Source organism: Danio rerio, chromosome 21 (assembly GCF_052040795.2).
Source record: "Danio rerio strain M-AB ecotype USA chromosome 21, GRCz13ab, whole genome shotgun sequence".
Classification (NCBI taxonomy): Eukaryota; Metazoa; Chordata; class Actinopteri; order Cypriniformes; family Danionidae; genus Danio; species Danio rerio.
In genome coordinates, this window is record NC_141041.1 from 5,416,769 (window position 1) to 5,430,034 (window position 13,266).

Sequence of the window (13,266 nt, forward strand, 5' to 3'; positions counted from 1 at the left end):
ATATTTAGAACATTGGCAATGACTTTAAGTGAAGTATTTAAACAAATTTCGAGAAGAGCATGTGGTATGATTGATCACGACTGATCTCTCATCTGTAATCAGCAATAATCCAATCAGATTAATACAAGCCTACAATAAACAGACCAATTTTAACCTTACCGCCTTATATTAGTATTGGAAGAATATCCCCATCCACCCCATCTCCCTCTTTTCACCTTTACCAAAGGGAGCTCTCGAGATCTACCTGATCTCAGACCCTTTTACATGCTAATTGACAAGGCGGGAGCCCTGTGCTCAAGTATCTCAGAGCTCAGGGTTCTCTCCCGCATGCGTCAGCATGCCAAACCTGCCAATAGCGTGAAGCAATCTCTAAGTGTGAACTCTTGAATTTCCTATTTGAAGATATCAGCCAATCACGATAGAGGTAATTTACATATATAATTCTCAATTGACAACAAAAACACGGTTTAATTCAAAACATCAAAAGGATGATAATAATAATAGCATAATAATAATAATAATAATGACAACAACGTAGAATCTGTATAATACATCTATATCAATCTATTAAGGAATAATAGATAGCAATAATAATAATTATTATTATTATAGTAAAATAAGTATAATAATTGCATATTTGGGCATGTTGGCAATGGCACTCATTTTCTATTCGAAAAGATAAGCCAGTATTGATTGGATCATTTGCATATTCAGGTTTCTTAAGATCTTATCTTCCTCAACCTTAATCGTAAAATTTAGAAGTTAGCCAATCACAATACAGGTAATTTACATATTTAATTCTCAGTTGACAACAAAACACTTAAAGTCAAAACACCAGGAAGAAAATAACAATAATAGTATAATAATAACAGTATAAAAGTATAAAAATAATAATAATAATAACAGTGTAGAATCTGTATAATAAATCTATATGCTTCTACTATAGAATAATAGATAGCAGTGATAATAATAATAATTCAAATAAACATAATAATTAATTTTTGGAAGTTAGCTAATCGCAATACAGGTAATTTACATATATAATTCTCAATTGACAACAAAAACACGGTTTAATTCAAAACATCAAAAGGATGATAATAATAATAGCATAATAATAATAATAAAAATGACAACAACGTAGAATCTGTATAATACATCTATATCAATCTATTAAAGAATAATAGATAGCAATAATAATAATTATTATTATTATAGTAAAATAAGCATAATAATTGCATATTTGGGCATGTTGGCAATGGCACTCATTTTCTATTCGAAAAGATAAGCCAGTATTGATTGGATCATTTGCATATTTAGGTTTCTTAAGATCTTATCTTCCTCAACCTTAATCATAAAATTTAGAAGTTAGCCAATCACAATACAGGTAATTTACATATTTAATTCTCAGTTGACAACAAAACACTTAAAGTCAAAACACCAGGAAGAAAATAACAATAATAGTATAATAATAACAGTATAAAAGAATAATAATAATAATAATAATAATAACAGTGTAGAATCTGTATAATAAATCTATATGCTTCTACTATAGAATAATAGATAGCAGCGATAATAATAATAATTCAAATAAACATAATAATTAATTTTTGGAAGTTAGCTAATCGCAATACAGGTAATTTACATATATAATTCTCAATTGATAAACAACAAAAATCCCTGTTTAGGTCAAAACATTAGGAAGAAGTAATAATATTGAATTCTCAATTGACAACATAATAAAAGAAGTAATAATAGTTTCATAATAATAATAATAATAATAGCGTAAAATCAGTATTATAAATCTTTATGCATCTAGCAAAGAATAATAGATAGCAATAATAATAATGATAATAATAATAATAATAAAAATAAAGGTGAAAATGATTGTTGTTAGAAATTGATCTAAAATAAAAAGTGACCCTTGAAATGATGATGATGGAGTCATACCTGCAGGAGTGTGTGTGTTTGTGTGTGTGTGAATTTTACCTGTGGTTCCTTTAGGACAGGTACAGATGTAGGCGTTCTCTCTGTCCTGGCAGGTTCCTCCGTTTCGGCAGGGTTGGCTCAGACACTCGTTGATGTTGGTTTCACACAAGCGTCCGGTGTATCCAGGCCGGCAGTCGCAGGTGAAGGAGGCCACACCGTCACGACACACACCATAATGACAAGGGCTCGACGCACACTCGTTGATGTCCAGCTCACAGTGAATGCCAGAAAAACCTGCAGACGGGTGTTTGAAAACATTCAATGCATATTTAGAATGTTGCCAACCACACTCATTTTATATTAGCCAATCATGATACAGGTAATTTGCATATTCAGAATTCTTAAAATGGAGATTAAACAAAAAAAGTGATTCAATTTTCTTCTTGAACCTTAAGATTTGTTAAATTTAGAGGTTACCCAATCATAATGCAGATAATTTGCATATTTGGAATGTAAATGACACTCATTTTAAATTCGAAGACGCAAGCCAATCATAAATGAATTGTTTGCATATTCAGAGTTCTTAAGATGGAGATATAACAAAACGAAAAGAGTTTAAAATTTCTTCTTAAATTTTCATTTTAGAATGTAGAAGTTTAGAAGCCAATCATTATGCAGGTAATTTGCATATTTAGAACTTATGTGATGTATTTAAATAAATAAATAAATAAATACATTTCCAGAACACAATGATAATGCAAGTAATTTGCATATTTGGGCATGTTGACGATGACTAATTTTCTATTCAAAGAGATAAGCCAATCATGATACAGGGTATTTGCATATTCCAAATTCTTAAGATGGAGATAAAACAAAATGAAGAGGGTTTTAAACATTTTCTTGAACCTTAATTTTAGAATTTAGAAGTTAGTCAATCATAATGTAAGTAATTTGCATATTTAGAATTCATTAGATGAGTTTTAAATGAAGTGTTTAAAAATATGCTACATTTTCCCTGAACCTTTTTAGAATGTTGGCTAAATGACTGACTCATTTCCTATTCAAAGTCGTTGGCTAATCACAGCACATCTAATTTACATACAGAAGATAAAATAACTGAAGCAAAACAAACATGAGATTTCTTTAAGCATTAAAAACATCACATAGTTGTGTACCTGGGGTGCATTCACAGGTGTATTTGTTGGGTCCGTCTGTGCACTTAGCTCCATTTTTACACGGCGTACTGGCACATTCATCCACATCCACCTGACACAAACTCCCAGAAAACCCTGCAGGTGGAGAAAACTGCATTGATTTTGATGTCTCACACACAACTCATCATATGAGAATACACAATCGTGGACATTACCTTTAGGGCATTCGCAGTGGAACGAGTTGATTTTGTCGATGCATTTTCCACTGTTGAGACACGGCTGAGATGCACAATCATCAGTGTTGATCTGACAAAACACACCCTCGTAACCTATATAGAAAAAAAGTTAGTTAATCAGAGTAAGTAACTCTGATGACAATAATTTGCCTAAAGGTTTGAAATTATTTGATGAGGAATACAATAATATTGCAATGAAAATTGTCACAATTTGTTTCCTTTAATATTTAGTATAATGTAAATTTCATCCTATATCATGCTATGGTGGCTCAGCCCCCATTTCCAGTTCGGTTTTGGATACATAAAGCATGATCATCATTTATTTATTATTATTTTATCTGTAGACTATCTATCTGTAGTTCACTGCTAAATATTTAAATGTGTTTTCATGTGTTCTTGGAGTGCTTGTTTTCTTTCGTAATGTATTATAAAGCTGTATAACTAAAACAAATGGATAAAACAAAATAAATTAATTAATAAACACAGCAAATAAATACAACAATAATACAATTAAATAATTAATACAACAAATAAATCAAATAAAAAACACAAATAAATAAATTAAATTAAACAAATAAATAAAACAAATCCATCAATCAATCAAATAAACATAAAAAAACAAATTAATAAAACATAAATAAACAAATAAAGAAAGAAAACAAATATAAAACAAATAAAACAATTAAATAAAACAATTAAGTAACTAATAAAACAAATAAATTAAATAAAAAACAATAAAACAAATAAGTAAATAAAACAAACAAATAAATGAAACAAATAAAATGTAAACAAATAAATCAAACCTAAATTGGTTACAAAATAATAAATCATGAATAAATAAATTAATAAAACATAAATAAAATAAATACATAAATAAATAAATAATAAATAAATAAAACATAAATAAACAAATAAAATAAGTAAAATAAATAAAACTCAAACAAATAAATAAATAAAACAAATAGTGATTGGTCCACATACCAGGCATGCAGATGCAGTGAAATCCTCCAATCTGGTCGAGGCAGGTTGCGTCGTTCTGGCAGGGGTTCGACTTGCACTCATTGACGTCCATTTCACATCTTGGCCCTTCATAGCCTTGCAGACACTTGCACTGGAAGGAGCCTTTAGTGTTGAGGCAGCGGCCGCCGTGCTCACAGGGGTTTGCACCTGAAACAGTAGCTGGTGTAAATATATGTAACATCGTGTCCTAACAACACACGACATGACAAGCAATTTCTCTGTCCGCACGATATGTAACACGACAGAAAAAAATTTAATAGCGGAAACGCAGAATAGTGCACTCACTGCACTCACAATGACATGGTAGGGTTTATTATCTAATTAAAACTTATTAAACCTCTTTATCATTATTAAAGTACAAGCTGAGTGATTGATTTGAACTGAGTCATAGTTGTAAAGTTAATTTATTACATGCATACATTAATAACTGTATGTTAGAAAGTTCTTTTATTTTCAAAATATGAGGTAAGATATACGTTGCTGCTTTCAGTAGTATGGCAATAAATGTCACGATGAAACGGTATTACAGCTCACATTAGTGACAGTTAACACTGAATAAAGCACATACGGTTCTCAGTCACATGTTTCGTTCTTCGTTCTCGATAAATATATATTTATATATATTAAAATAAAAAATAAAAATAAAAAAATATACACATATACATATATATATATATATATATATATATATATATATATATATTTTTTTTTTTTTTACCAATAAATATATACATATTACTTCATAAAATTAAATAATATTAAAAATAAATAATATTCTATAAAACAATGTTTTTAAAGCTAGTCAAAATAATTACATTTAAAATACTAAAAATAATAAAACTGAAAAAAATAAAATAAAGCTAAACTTTTTACTTTTTAGTAAAAAGTGCTAAAAATTATACATGTATTTACAGTTAAAGTTATTAAAAGTGGCTTTCTGTAACTGAAAAATAAATATTTTTTAAAGTACAATAAATTAAAGACATATTGCAACAATTTTTTAAGTTCTATAAAAAGACATAATAAAAAAAAATCACAAAAAAAGGAATGCATTTGTTAAAACAAAAAAAAAAGTGTTAAAATGAATTAAAGAGTTGATTACATTAATAACTGTATGTTAGATAGTTCTTTTATTTTCAACATGTGAGGTAAGATATCTGTTGCTGCTTTCAGCAGTATGGCAATAAATGTCACGATGATTGTTCAGCCGCAACATTACATAAATAGAAATAGAAATAAATTTAATAAAATTATTACATAGATTACATTATTTTACATAAATTTAAAAATAGGTTTCTAAAATATAAATTTCACATGTTTCTTTCTCAGATGGGCAGTACAAAAAGTCCTTTAAATATGGAAAAGATGGCTTTTATTATGTATCACAGCACAGTGTCGCCTATAGTAAGTGGACAGCAGTTCTCAATCACTGAGGATTTCATAAACTTCTCTTTTTACAGCAGACCTTCGTTTTAATTTAACAAAACGTGCCCTGCATAGTGGACTCTACAGATTAGAGAAGCAGAATTGAGATCCGTTGAGTTAGGATATGGTGTAATGTGATGTAAAGGTTATTTCTGTGATTGGTGTTTTTACCAAGTGAGCACTCGTCGATGTCCTGGTTGCAGGCGGATCCAGTGTATCCGGGCGGGCAGGTGCAGATGGCTTTCCCGCTCACTGGGTTTGTGTCGCAGTTTGAGCCTTTCTGACACGGGTTACTGATGCAGGCATCGTCCAGGTGGCACAGAAGACCTGCAGGCAACAGAGTTAATGTTGATTAATTGTACAATTAATGCATGTTGAATTTAACTTGTCTTTTGGTAATTGCAATTTATCAGAAACTAATTTATTATTAAGTAAAATAAATTTTTAAATATAAACAAATATATATTTTTAAGGAAAATTATAAATAAAGCTAAACACAAGTAGTAAAAATTATACATGTATTTACAGTTAAAGTTATTAAAAATGTCTTTTTGTAACTGAAAAATAAATATTTTTTAAAGTACAATAAATTAAAGACATATTGCAACAATTTTTTAAGTTCTATAAAAAACATAATTAAAAAAAAAACACAAAAAACGAATGCATTTGTTAAAACAAAAACAAAGTGTTAAAATGAATTATAGAGTTGAGTGCTTTGCGGACTACGGAAAATAAAACGTTGAAATACTAAAATTAATAAAACAGAAATAAGTCAAACAAAAATTTATTATAAAAAATTAAATAAACAAAATGACAAATGCATTTAAATAATTAACTAAAAACAAAAGAACTCAAATGGTTTTTGCTAACTGAAATTGGTGAAATAAAACTGAAAAAATAAAACAACTTTAAAAACCTATACAAGATCCTTTATAGCTAAAAAAATATATATTTAATGAAAATAGCTTTGCAATGCGCTTATTGCTGACCGGTGCGCCCGTGTGGACACTCGCAGAAGAAGGAGGCGACGCGGTCGTGGCAGGTGGCTCCGTGCGAGCAGGCAGCGCTGGCGCAGTCGTCGATGTTTTCGCTGCAGTCGTCGCCAGTCCAGCCGTTCACACACACGCAGTGGAAACCGCCGATGGTGTTGTGGCATGTCCCGCCATTCTGACAGGCGTTTGGAGACAGTTCACACTCGTCCACATCTTCTGTACAGTACTGACCTGCAGACAACAGGACAATATTAATAAAAACACATCAGGTGTCTTACACTACAAATTCAAACAGCAAAATAGAAAATAGTAGTGCTGTGAAATGATGAATCACATCCAAAATAAGAGTTTGCATGAGTACCATGTACAGTTGAAGTCAAAATTATTCAACCTCCTGTCAATTATTTTTAATATTTCATCTTTAATGGAATAAAGAATTCTTTACAGTATTACTTATAATATTTTTTCTTATGGAGAAAGTCTTATTTGCTTTTTAAAAAAAATTATCAGCCCTTTTAAGCAATATTTGTTTTTGATTGTTTTACAGAAAAAAACACTGTTAGATAATGAAGCAGTTATGAATTACCTAAGAAACTGTGCGAAAAATATAAAAACTTAAAATTGAAGTCTTACAATTAATAATTCTGACTAACAGTATATTTATGTATTTGATATAATATAAAATGATATATAAAAATAACTAATTATAAATAAACAGAAATGTAAATATATTTGTACACACACACACACACGTATATATGTATATATATATATATATATATATATATATATATATATATATATATATATATATAAGCTGCTGAAGTCAGAATTATTAGCCCCCTTATTTATTTTTTTTTCCAATTTCTGTTTAACTAAGAAAAGATTTTATCAACACATTTCTAAACATAATAGTTTTAATAACTCATCTCTAATTACTGATTTATTTTATCTTTTCCATGATGACAATAAATAATATTTTTTCAAGATACTTATATACATCTTAAAGTGACATTTACAGGCTTAACTAGGTTAATTAGGTCATCTAGGCAGGTAAGGGTAATTAGGCAAGTTATTGTATAATGATGGTTTGTGCTGTAGACTATCGAAAAAAATATAGCTTAAGGGACCTAATAATATTGACCTTAAAATGTTTTTTAAAAATTAATAACTGCTTTTATTCAAGCCAAAATAAAACAAATAAGACTTTCACCAGAATAAAAAATATTATAAGACATACTGTGAAAATTTCCTTGCTCTGTTAAACATCATTTGGGAAATAATTAAAAAAGCAAAATATAGATATATAGATATATATACACACACATAAATAAATAAATAAATAAATAAATAAATAAATAAATAAATAAATAAATAAATAAATAAATAAATAAATAATGTAAATACACACTTTTATTTTGGAATTATTTATAGTGTGGTATAAACCTTTATAGTTTTTTATTTTTTACATTTCTAGATTTTTTTAGTAGTGGAAGTCTTATAAACAGGGATAATATTCAATAATTATGAGAGAACCACAAATATTTGTTTTGCTCTCCCAGTGGCCCAAATAGCAAACTTAAAAAAAAAAGGTGTGGGGGATAAATGAGAAGACGTCATTCAGAAGAGAAAAAACACGTCAAATATACAAGATTTTTAATTTTTTAATTTTACAAGACAGGATTTTGCAATAAAAAAACTTTTTATTACCAAAAAAAAAAAAAAATAGTTAACATTTATTCAGTGCAAAGGTTTTGTATACATATATCTTTTTCATGTAACTGTAAAATCTGCTGGTGGCTGTGTTGAAAGTGTGCAAAAGAGTACCGGTCCAGTGTTTGTCGCAGTGGCAGTTGTAGGTGTTGATGCCGTCGATGCAGCGTCCGCCGTTCTCACAGGCGTGTTGAGTACAATCATCAACATTATGCTCACACGTCTGACCTGTGAAGCCTGACACACACACACACACACACACACAACAACAACACTGCTTTAAAACTCACTTCAAAAAATAAACAAATAAAAATTTGTTCTGTCAAATTAAAATTAAACAGCATCCGAAGAAAAATAAACTAATATTTACATAATGTATGTGTTGGACTTTTTTTTTTAGACAAAAAAGTGTGTGTGTGTGTGTGTGTGTGTAAGCGGCTCAGTTCAGATCACTGTCTGAGATTAAATATAAACTGACAGTAAATAGAGCCGCACTCCGGGAAAAACACACATACACACACACACGCACGCACGCACACTGTTAATGAATGACAGCACACATCTCATATCATTAACCTAAACACAATAAAGCTATTTTGTGTGTGTGTGTGTTTGTGTGGTGTGTTATGTTACTGTTTGTGTGTGTGAGTATACAGCGCTCTGAACCACTTGAGTGATGTGTGTAAGTGTGTGTGTTTGAGTAAGTGTGTGTTATGTGTTACTGTGTATGTGTGTGAGAGAGAGAGAGAAAGAGAGAGATCATGTGTGTGTGTATGACTGACTGACTGTGTGTGTGTGTCTGTGTGTGTATGTGTGTGTGTGTGTGAGTGTGGTGTGCTATGTTTCTGTTTGTGTGTGTGTGTGTGTGTGTGTATTTGTGTGGTGTGTTATGTTACTGTTTGTGTGTGTGAGTATACAGCGCTCTGAACCACTAGAGTGATGTGTGTAAGTGTGTATGTTTGAGTAAGTGTGTGTTATGTGTTACTGTGTATGTGTGTGAGAGAGAGAGAGAGAAAGAGAGAGATCATGTGTGTGTGTATGACTGACTGACTGTGTGTGTGTGTGTGTGTGTGTGTGTATGTGTGTGAGTGTGGTGTGCTATGTTTCTGTTTGTGTGTGTGTGTGTGTGTGTGTGTGTGTGTAGAGTGCTCTGAACGTGCGTGTAATGTGTTACTATGTCTGTGTGTTTGCAGCACTCAGACCTGCTTGAGTGATGTGTGTGTGTGTGTGTGTGTATATATATGAGTGTCAAGGTGTTGTGTGTGGTGTGCTAGGTTTCTGTTTGTGTGTGTGTATATAGAGTGCTCTGAACCACTAGAGTGATGCTTGTGTTTGGTGTGTGTGTGTGTGTGTGTGTGTATACATGCAGTGCTCTGACCTGGCAGGCAGGAGCATGTGTGTGTGGTGTCGCTGGTCTGCACGCAGGTTCCTCCGCTCCTGCAGGGCGAGGGCAGGCAGGGCTGGTAGAGGCGCTGGCAGTGTGGGCCGGTGTACTCGGGCGGGCAGCGGCACAGGTAAGAGCCCACCTCATTAATGCAGGTGCCGCCGTTCCTGCAGGGCGACGGAGAAACTGCACACTCGTTCACGTCCTGCCGGCACGTCTGACCATGGAAGTTCGGAGGACACGTGCAGATGTAGTGCGACTCAAACGCTGAACACTGACCGCCGTTAGCGCACGGGTTGGAGGCGCACGGGTCCGCCAGCTGACACGTTTTACCTGCGCACGCACACACACATATACAGTTGAAGACAATTATTCAGTCTCCTGTGAATATCTTTTTCAAATATTTCCCAACTGATGTCTCGTTTTTAAGCTTGAGCAACTAAATGAATACAAGACTCTATTTAACTGATTATATTTTAATTACATTACAACATCGATGCTGGATGCAGACCTGGTGCTGTGCAATCCTGGAGGCATCCAATGCTTTTTAATGCCCACCCCTAATGCCGAGTTCAGACTGCATGATTTTCCAACTAGTCGTGTCACGGATGTTTTCACACTGCTTGACTATCTGGGCTAGCGTTTCGTCGCTGCTTTGTTTACACTGCAAGATGGTTTGGCGACATAGACATTCACATTGCATGACTTTACTATAGGGAGAATCGCCGACAACTTCGTCCAAACTACGTCTCACAGCCAAAAACACGTAGTAGAGCCTATCTTTTATTATTAACTACATAATAAGAAAGAAGCCTTTAATGGGGTAGAACATGTACATGTTTGCTCACCTGGGTTTAAAGGGAATTAGCCATTTCTCCTCAACGTTGATAATAAACTAATTTCTTTCTGTATGAAACGTCAAACAGACACGGTTGCTCCTGAGTCCTGTCAAACCTCCACTAGTTTTCCCTCAATTTCGTGGGTCCAAATAAACCGAAAAAGAGCGCTTTTAACTTCTCCCCCAGCCTCCCACTGGCCTGCAGCAGGTATACACACACGCACACACACAAGTGAAAGCTGCTCTCTCATTGGCTGTAGGCGATCGCTGATGTTATTTTCAGTCAAAACTCAATTCACACGGCATGATTTGCATCGCCGACGGCTCCAGATATTCAGCACGCCAAATATCTCAGAGGCATCGGCGACTCATCGGCGACTCTCTCAGATCGCGTCTTTGATCGTTCATACTGTGTGATTGTCACTCACGTGCACGAGCAGCGATTTGCCTTTGATTTCAGGCATTTGTCGGTGATTTCTCAAAACCTGTTGGCGAGCCAAAATCGGGGCTAAAATCACGCAGTCTGAACTAGGCATAACCCTAACCCTCACAGTGACGTCACTAGCTCCATTGAGCGCATTGAATCTGACATTGCATCCCTATATGCATCCAGACACTATTGTAAAAATCTAAAACAGTTTAAGCTTTACTTCTGCAAAAAAAAAATTGGACTTACAATTAAAATAAAAAGTCTCTTTGAGATAAAAATCGTTGTCTGATACCATTAAATAAATAGGGCATTTGATGAGGATATGTTTAATAGTTTGATTCCTGTTGCAATATTGACACTTATGAGAGTTTTTTTGTGGCTGATATGACATCTTATGTAAACGTTCTCATCATGTCTTGAGTTCAAAAAGTAGTTTGGTTTTCTCAGTTTGTAAAATGCTGTAGTGTGTGTGTTTGATCATACCTGACCATCCGGGCTGGCAGCGGCAGGTGAAGGTATCGAGTGTGAGCAGAGAGCAGGTTCCTCCGTTCCGGCAGGGAGAGTTCATGCAAGCATGATTGACTGGAGTCAGACAGAGCCGGTCACTGAATCCTAACACACAGTCGCATTTCACACCCACTTCATTGCCCTGCATCTGCGGCCGACACACACCTCCGTTACGACATGGGGATGGGTTGCAGGGGTTCGGGAATTGACATTGAGCACCCACGAAGTCTGCAGGACACCTGGAGAAACACACACACAGACACATTTTAATTAAATAAATTAAAGCAAACATGCAAAATAAATAAGAAAGAAAACAAACAAACAGACAAAATTAATAAACAAGTTAATGAACTAAATAAACAAACAACTAGATAATAATGAAATAAAACCAAAGGAATAAACAACAAAATAAATAATAAATACAACCAATTATATAAGCAAAATCAATAAATAAACAAGAAAACAAACAAATAGACAAAATAAATAAACAAGTAAATGAACTAAATAAATTGACAACTAAATATTAAATAAACAAAGCCAAATAAATAAAGAACAAAATAAATAGAGATAAACAGACGGACAAACAAAAGAAATAAACAAACTAAATAAAACCAAATAAAATAAAAAATAAATAAATAAAACAAAAACAAACAAAATAAATAAACAGGCAGGCAATATAAATACACAAATAAATAAAACCAAATTATCAACAAAAATAAATAAACTAGATGAAACCAAATAAATGAACAAGCTAAATAAATAAATAAACAGACGAAATAAATTAACAAAGTAAATAAGTGCGACACAGTGGCGCAGTAGATAGTGCTGTCGTCTAACAGCAAGAAGGTCGCTGGGTCGAGCCTCGGCTGGGTCAGTTGGCATTTCTGTGTGGAGTTTGCATGTTGTCCCTGCGTTTGCGTGGGTCTCCCCCACAGTACAAACACATGTGGTACAGGTGAATTGGGTAGGCTAAATTTTCCATAGTGTGAGGCCCCGTTTACACTAATGCGTTTTAGTTTGAAAACGCATAAGTTTTGCTACGGTTACGCCAACCGTCCACACTACGCCGGAGTTCTCGAGCGCCGAAAACGGAGCGTTTCGAAAACGCTGGAGAGGCCGTTTTCATTTTGAAACGCTGCTGCTCCGTCTCAGTGTGGATGATGGAAAACGGAGACATCTGAAAACGGAGGCGGGGCTGCAGACGTTCGCCTCTCTGATTGGGGCTTTTCCTGAATATTAAGTAGCCCACACACAGTTCAGTCCTGAATCTTCTCCGTGTAAGTTCAGACTTCGCAAGTTTGATCAAGGCTGCAGTCTCTTCTTCTCAGTTTGATATGGAAAAGCAGACTATACCGAGGACACGGGTAAATCTTCAAAGGGAACAGTGTACTTTATAACTTCATTCACATCACCCTGGCTTCGTTGTTTCACTTTCTCAACAATAAAATGTAAACATGATTTAAGGAACTGCCTATTTTCATTTTAATATTAGCAACTTAGACAGCAGACATGTTGAGGCGCCGTGCTGTATAAGATGAGCGTCATCTTCACTGTCTGGATATTTATAACAAAACGGAGCCGATAACAACTGCCTCCTTTCAATTTCAGTGAAAATTCGAAACACAGTCTCTCTTTTGCTGA

At 33.5% G+C, this 13,266-nt stretch overlaps 1 protein-coding gene across 1 annotated transcript in view; it reads right to left on the reverse strand.

Annotated features, from left to right (window-relative positions):
- The window catches only part of notch1a (notch receptor 1a), a 72,336-nt gene that overhangs the window by 37,626 nt on the left and 21,444 nt on the right, over nt 1-13,266 (reverse strand). Inside the window, 9 exon segments of the mRNA NM_131441.1 lie at nt 1,987-2,220; nt 3,102-3,215; nt 3,296-3,409; nt 4,298-4,483; nt 5,933-6,088; nt 6,751-6,984; nt 8,581-8,703; nt 9,845-10,183; nt 11,602-11,864. Coding sequence (NP_571516.1) covers nt 1,987-2,220; nt 3,102-3,215; nt 3,296-3,409; nt 4,298-4,483; nt 5,933-6,088; nt 6,751-6,984; nt 8,581-8,703; nt 9,845-10,183; nt 11,602-11,864 — 1,763 coding nt within the window.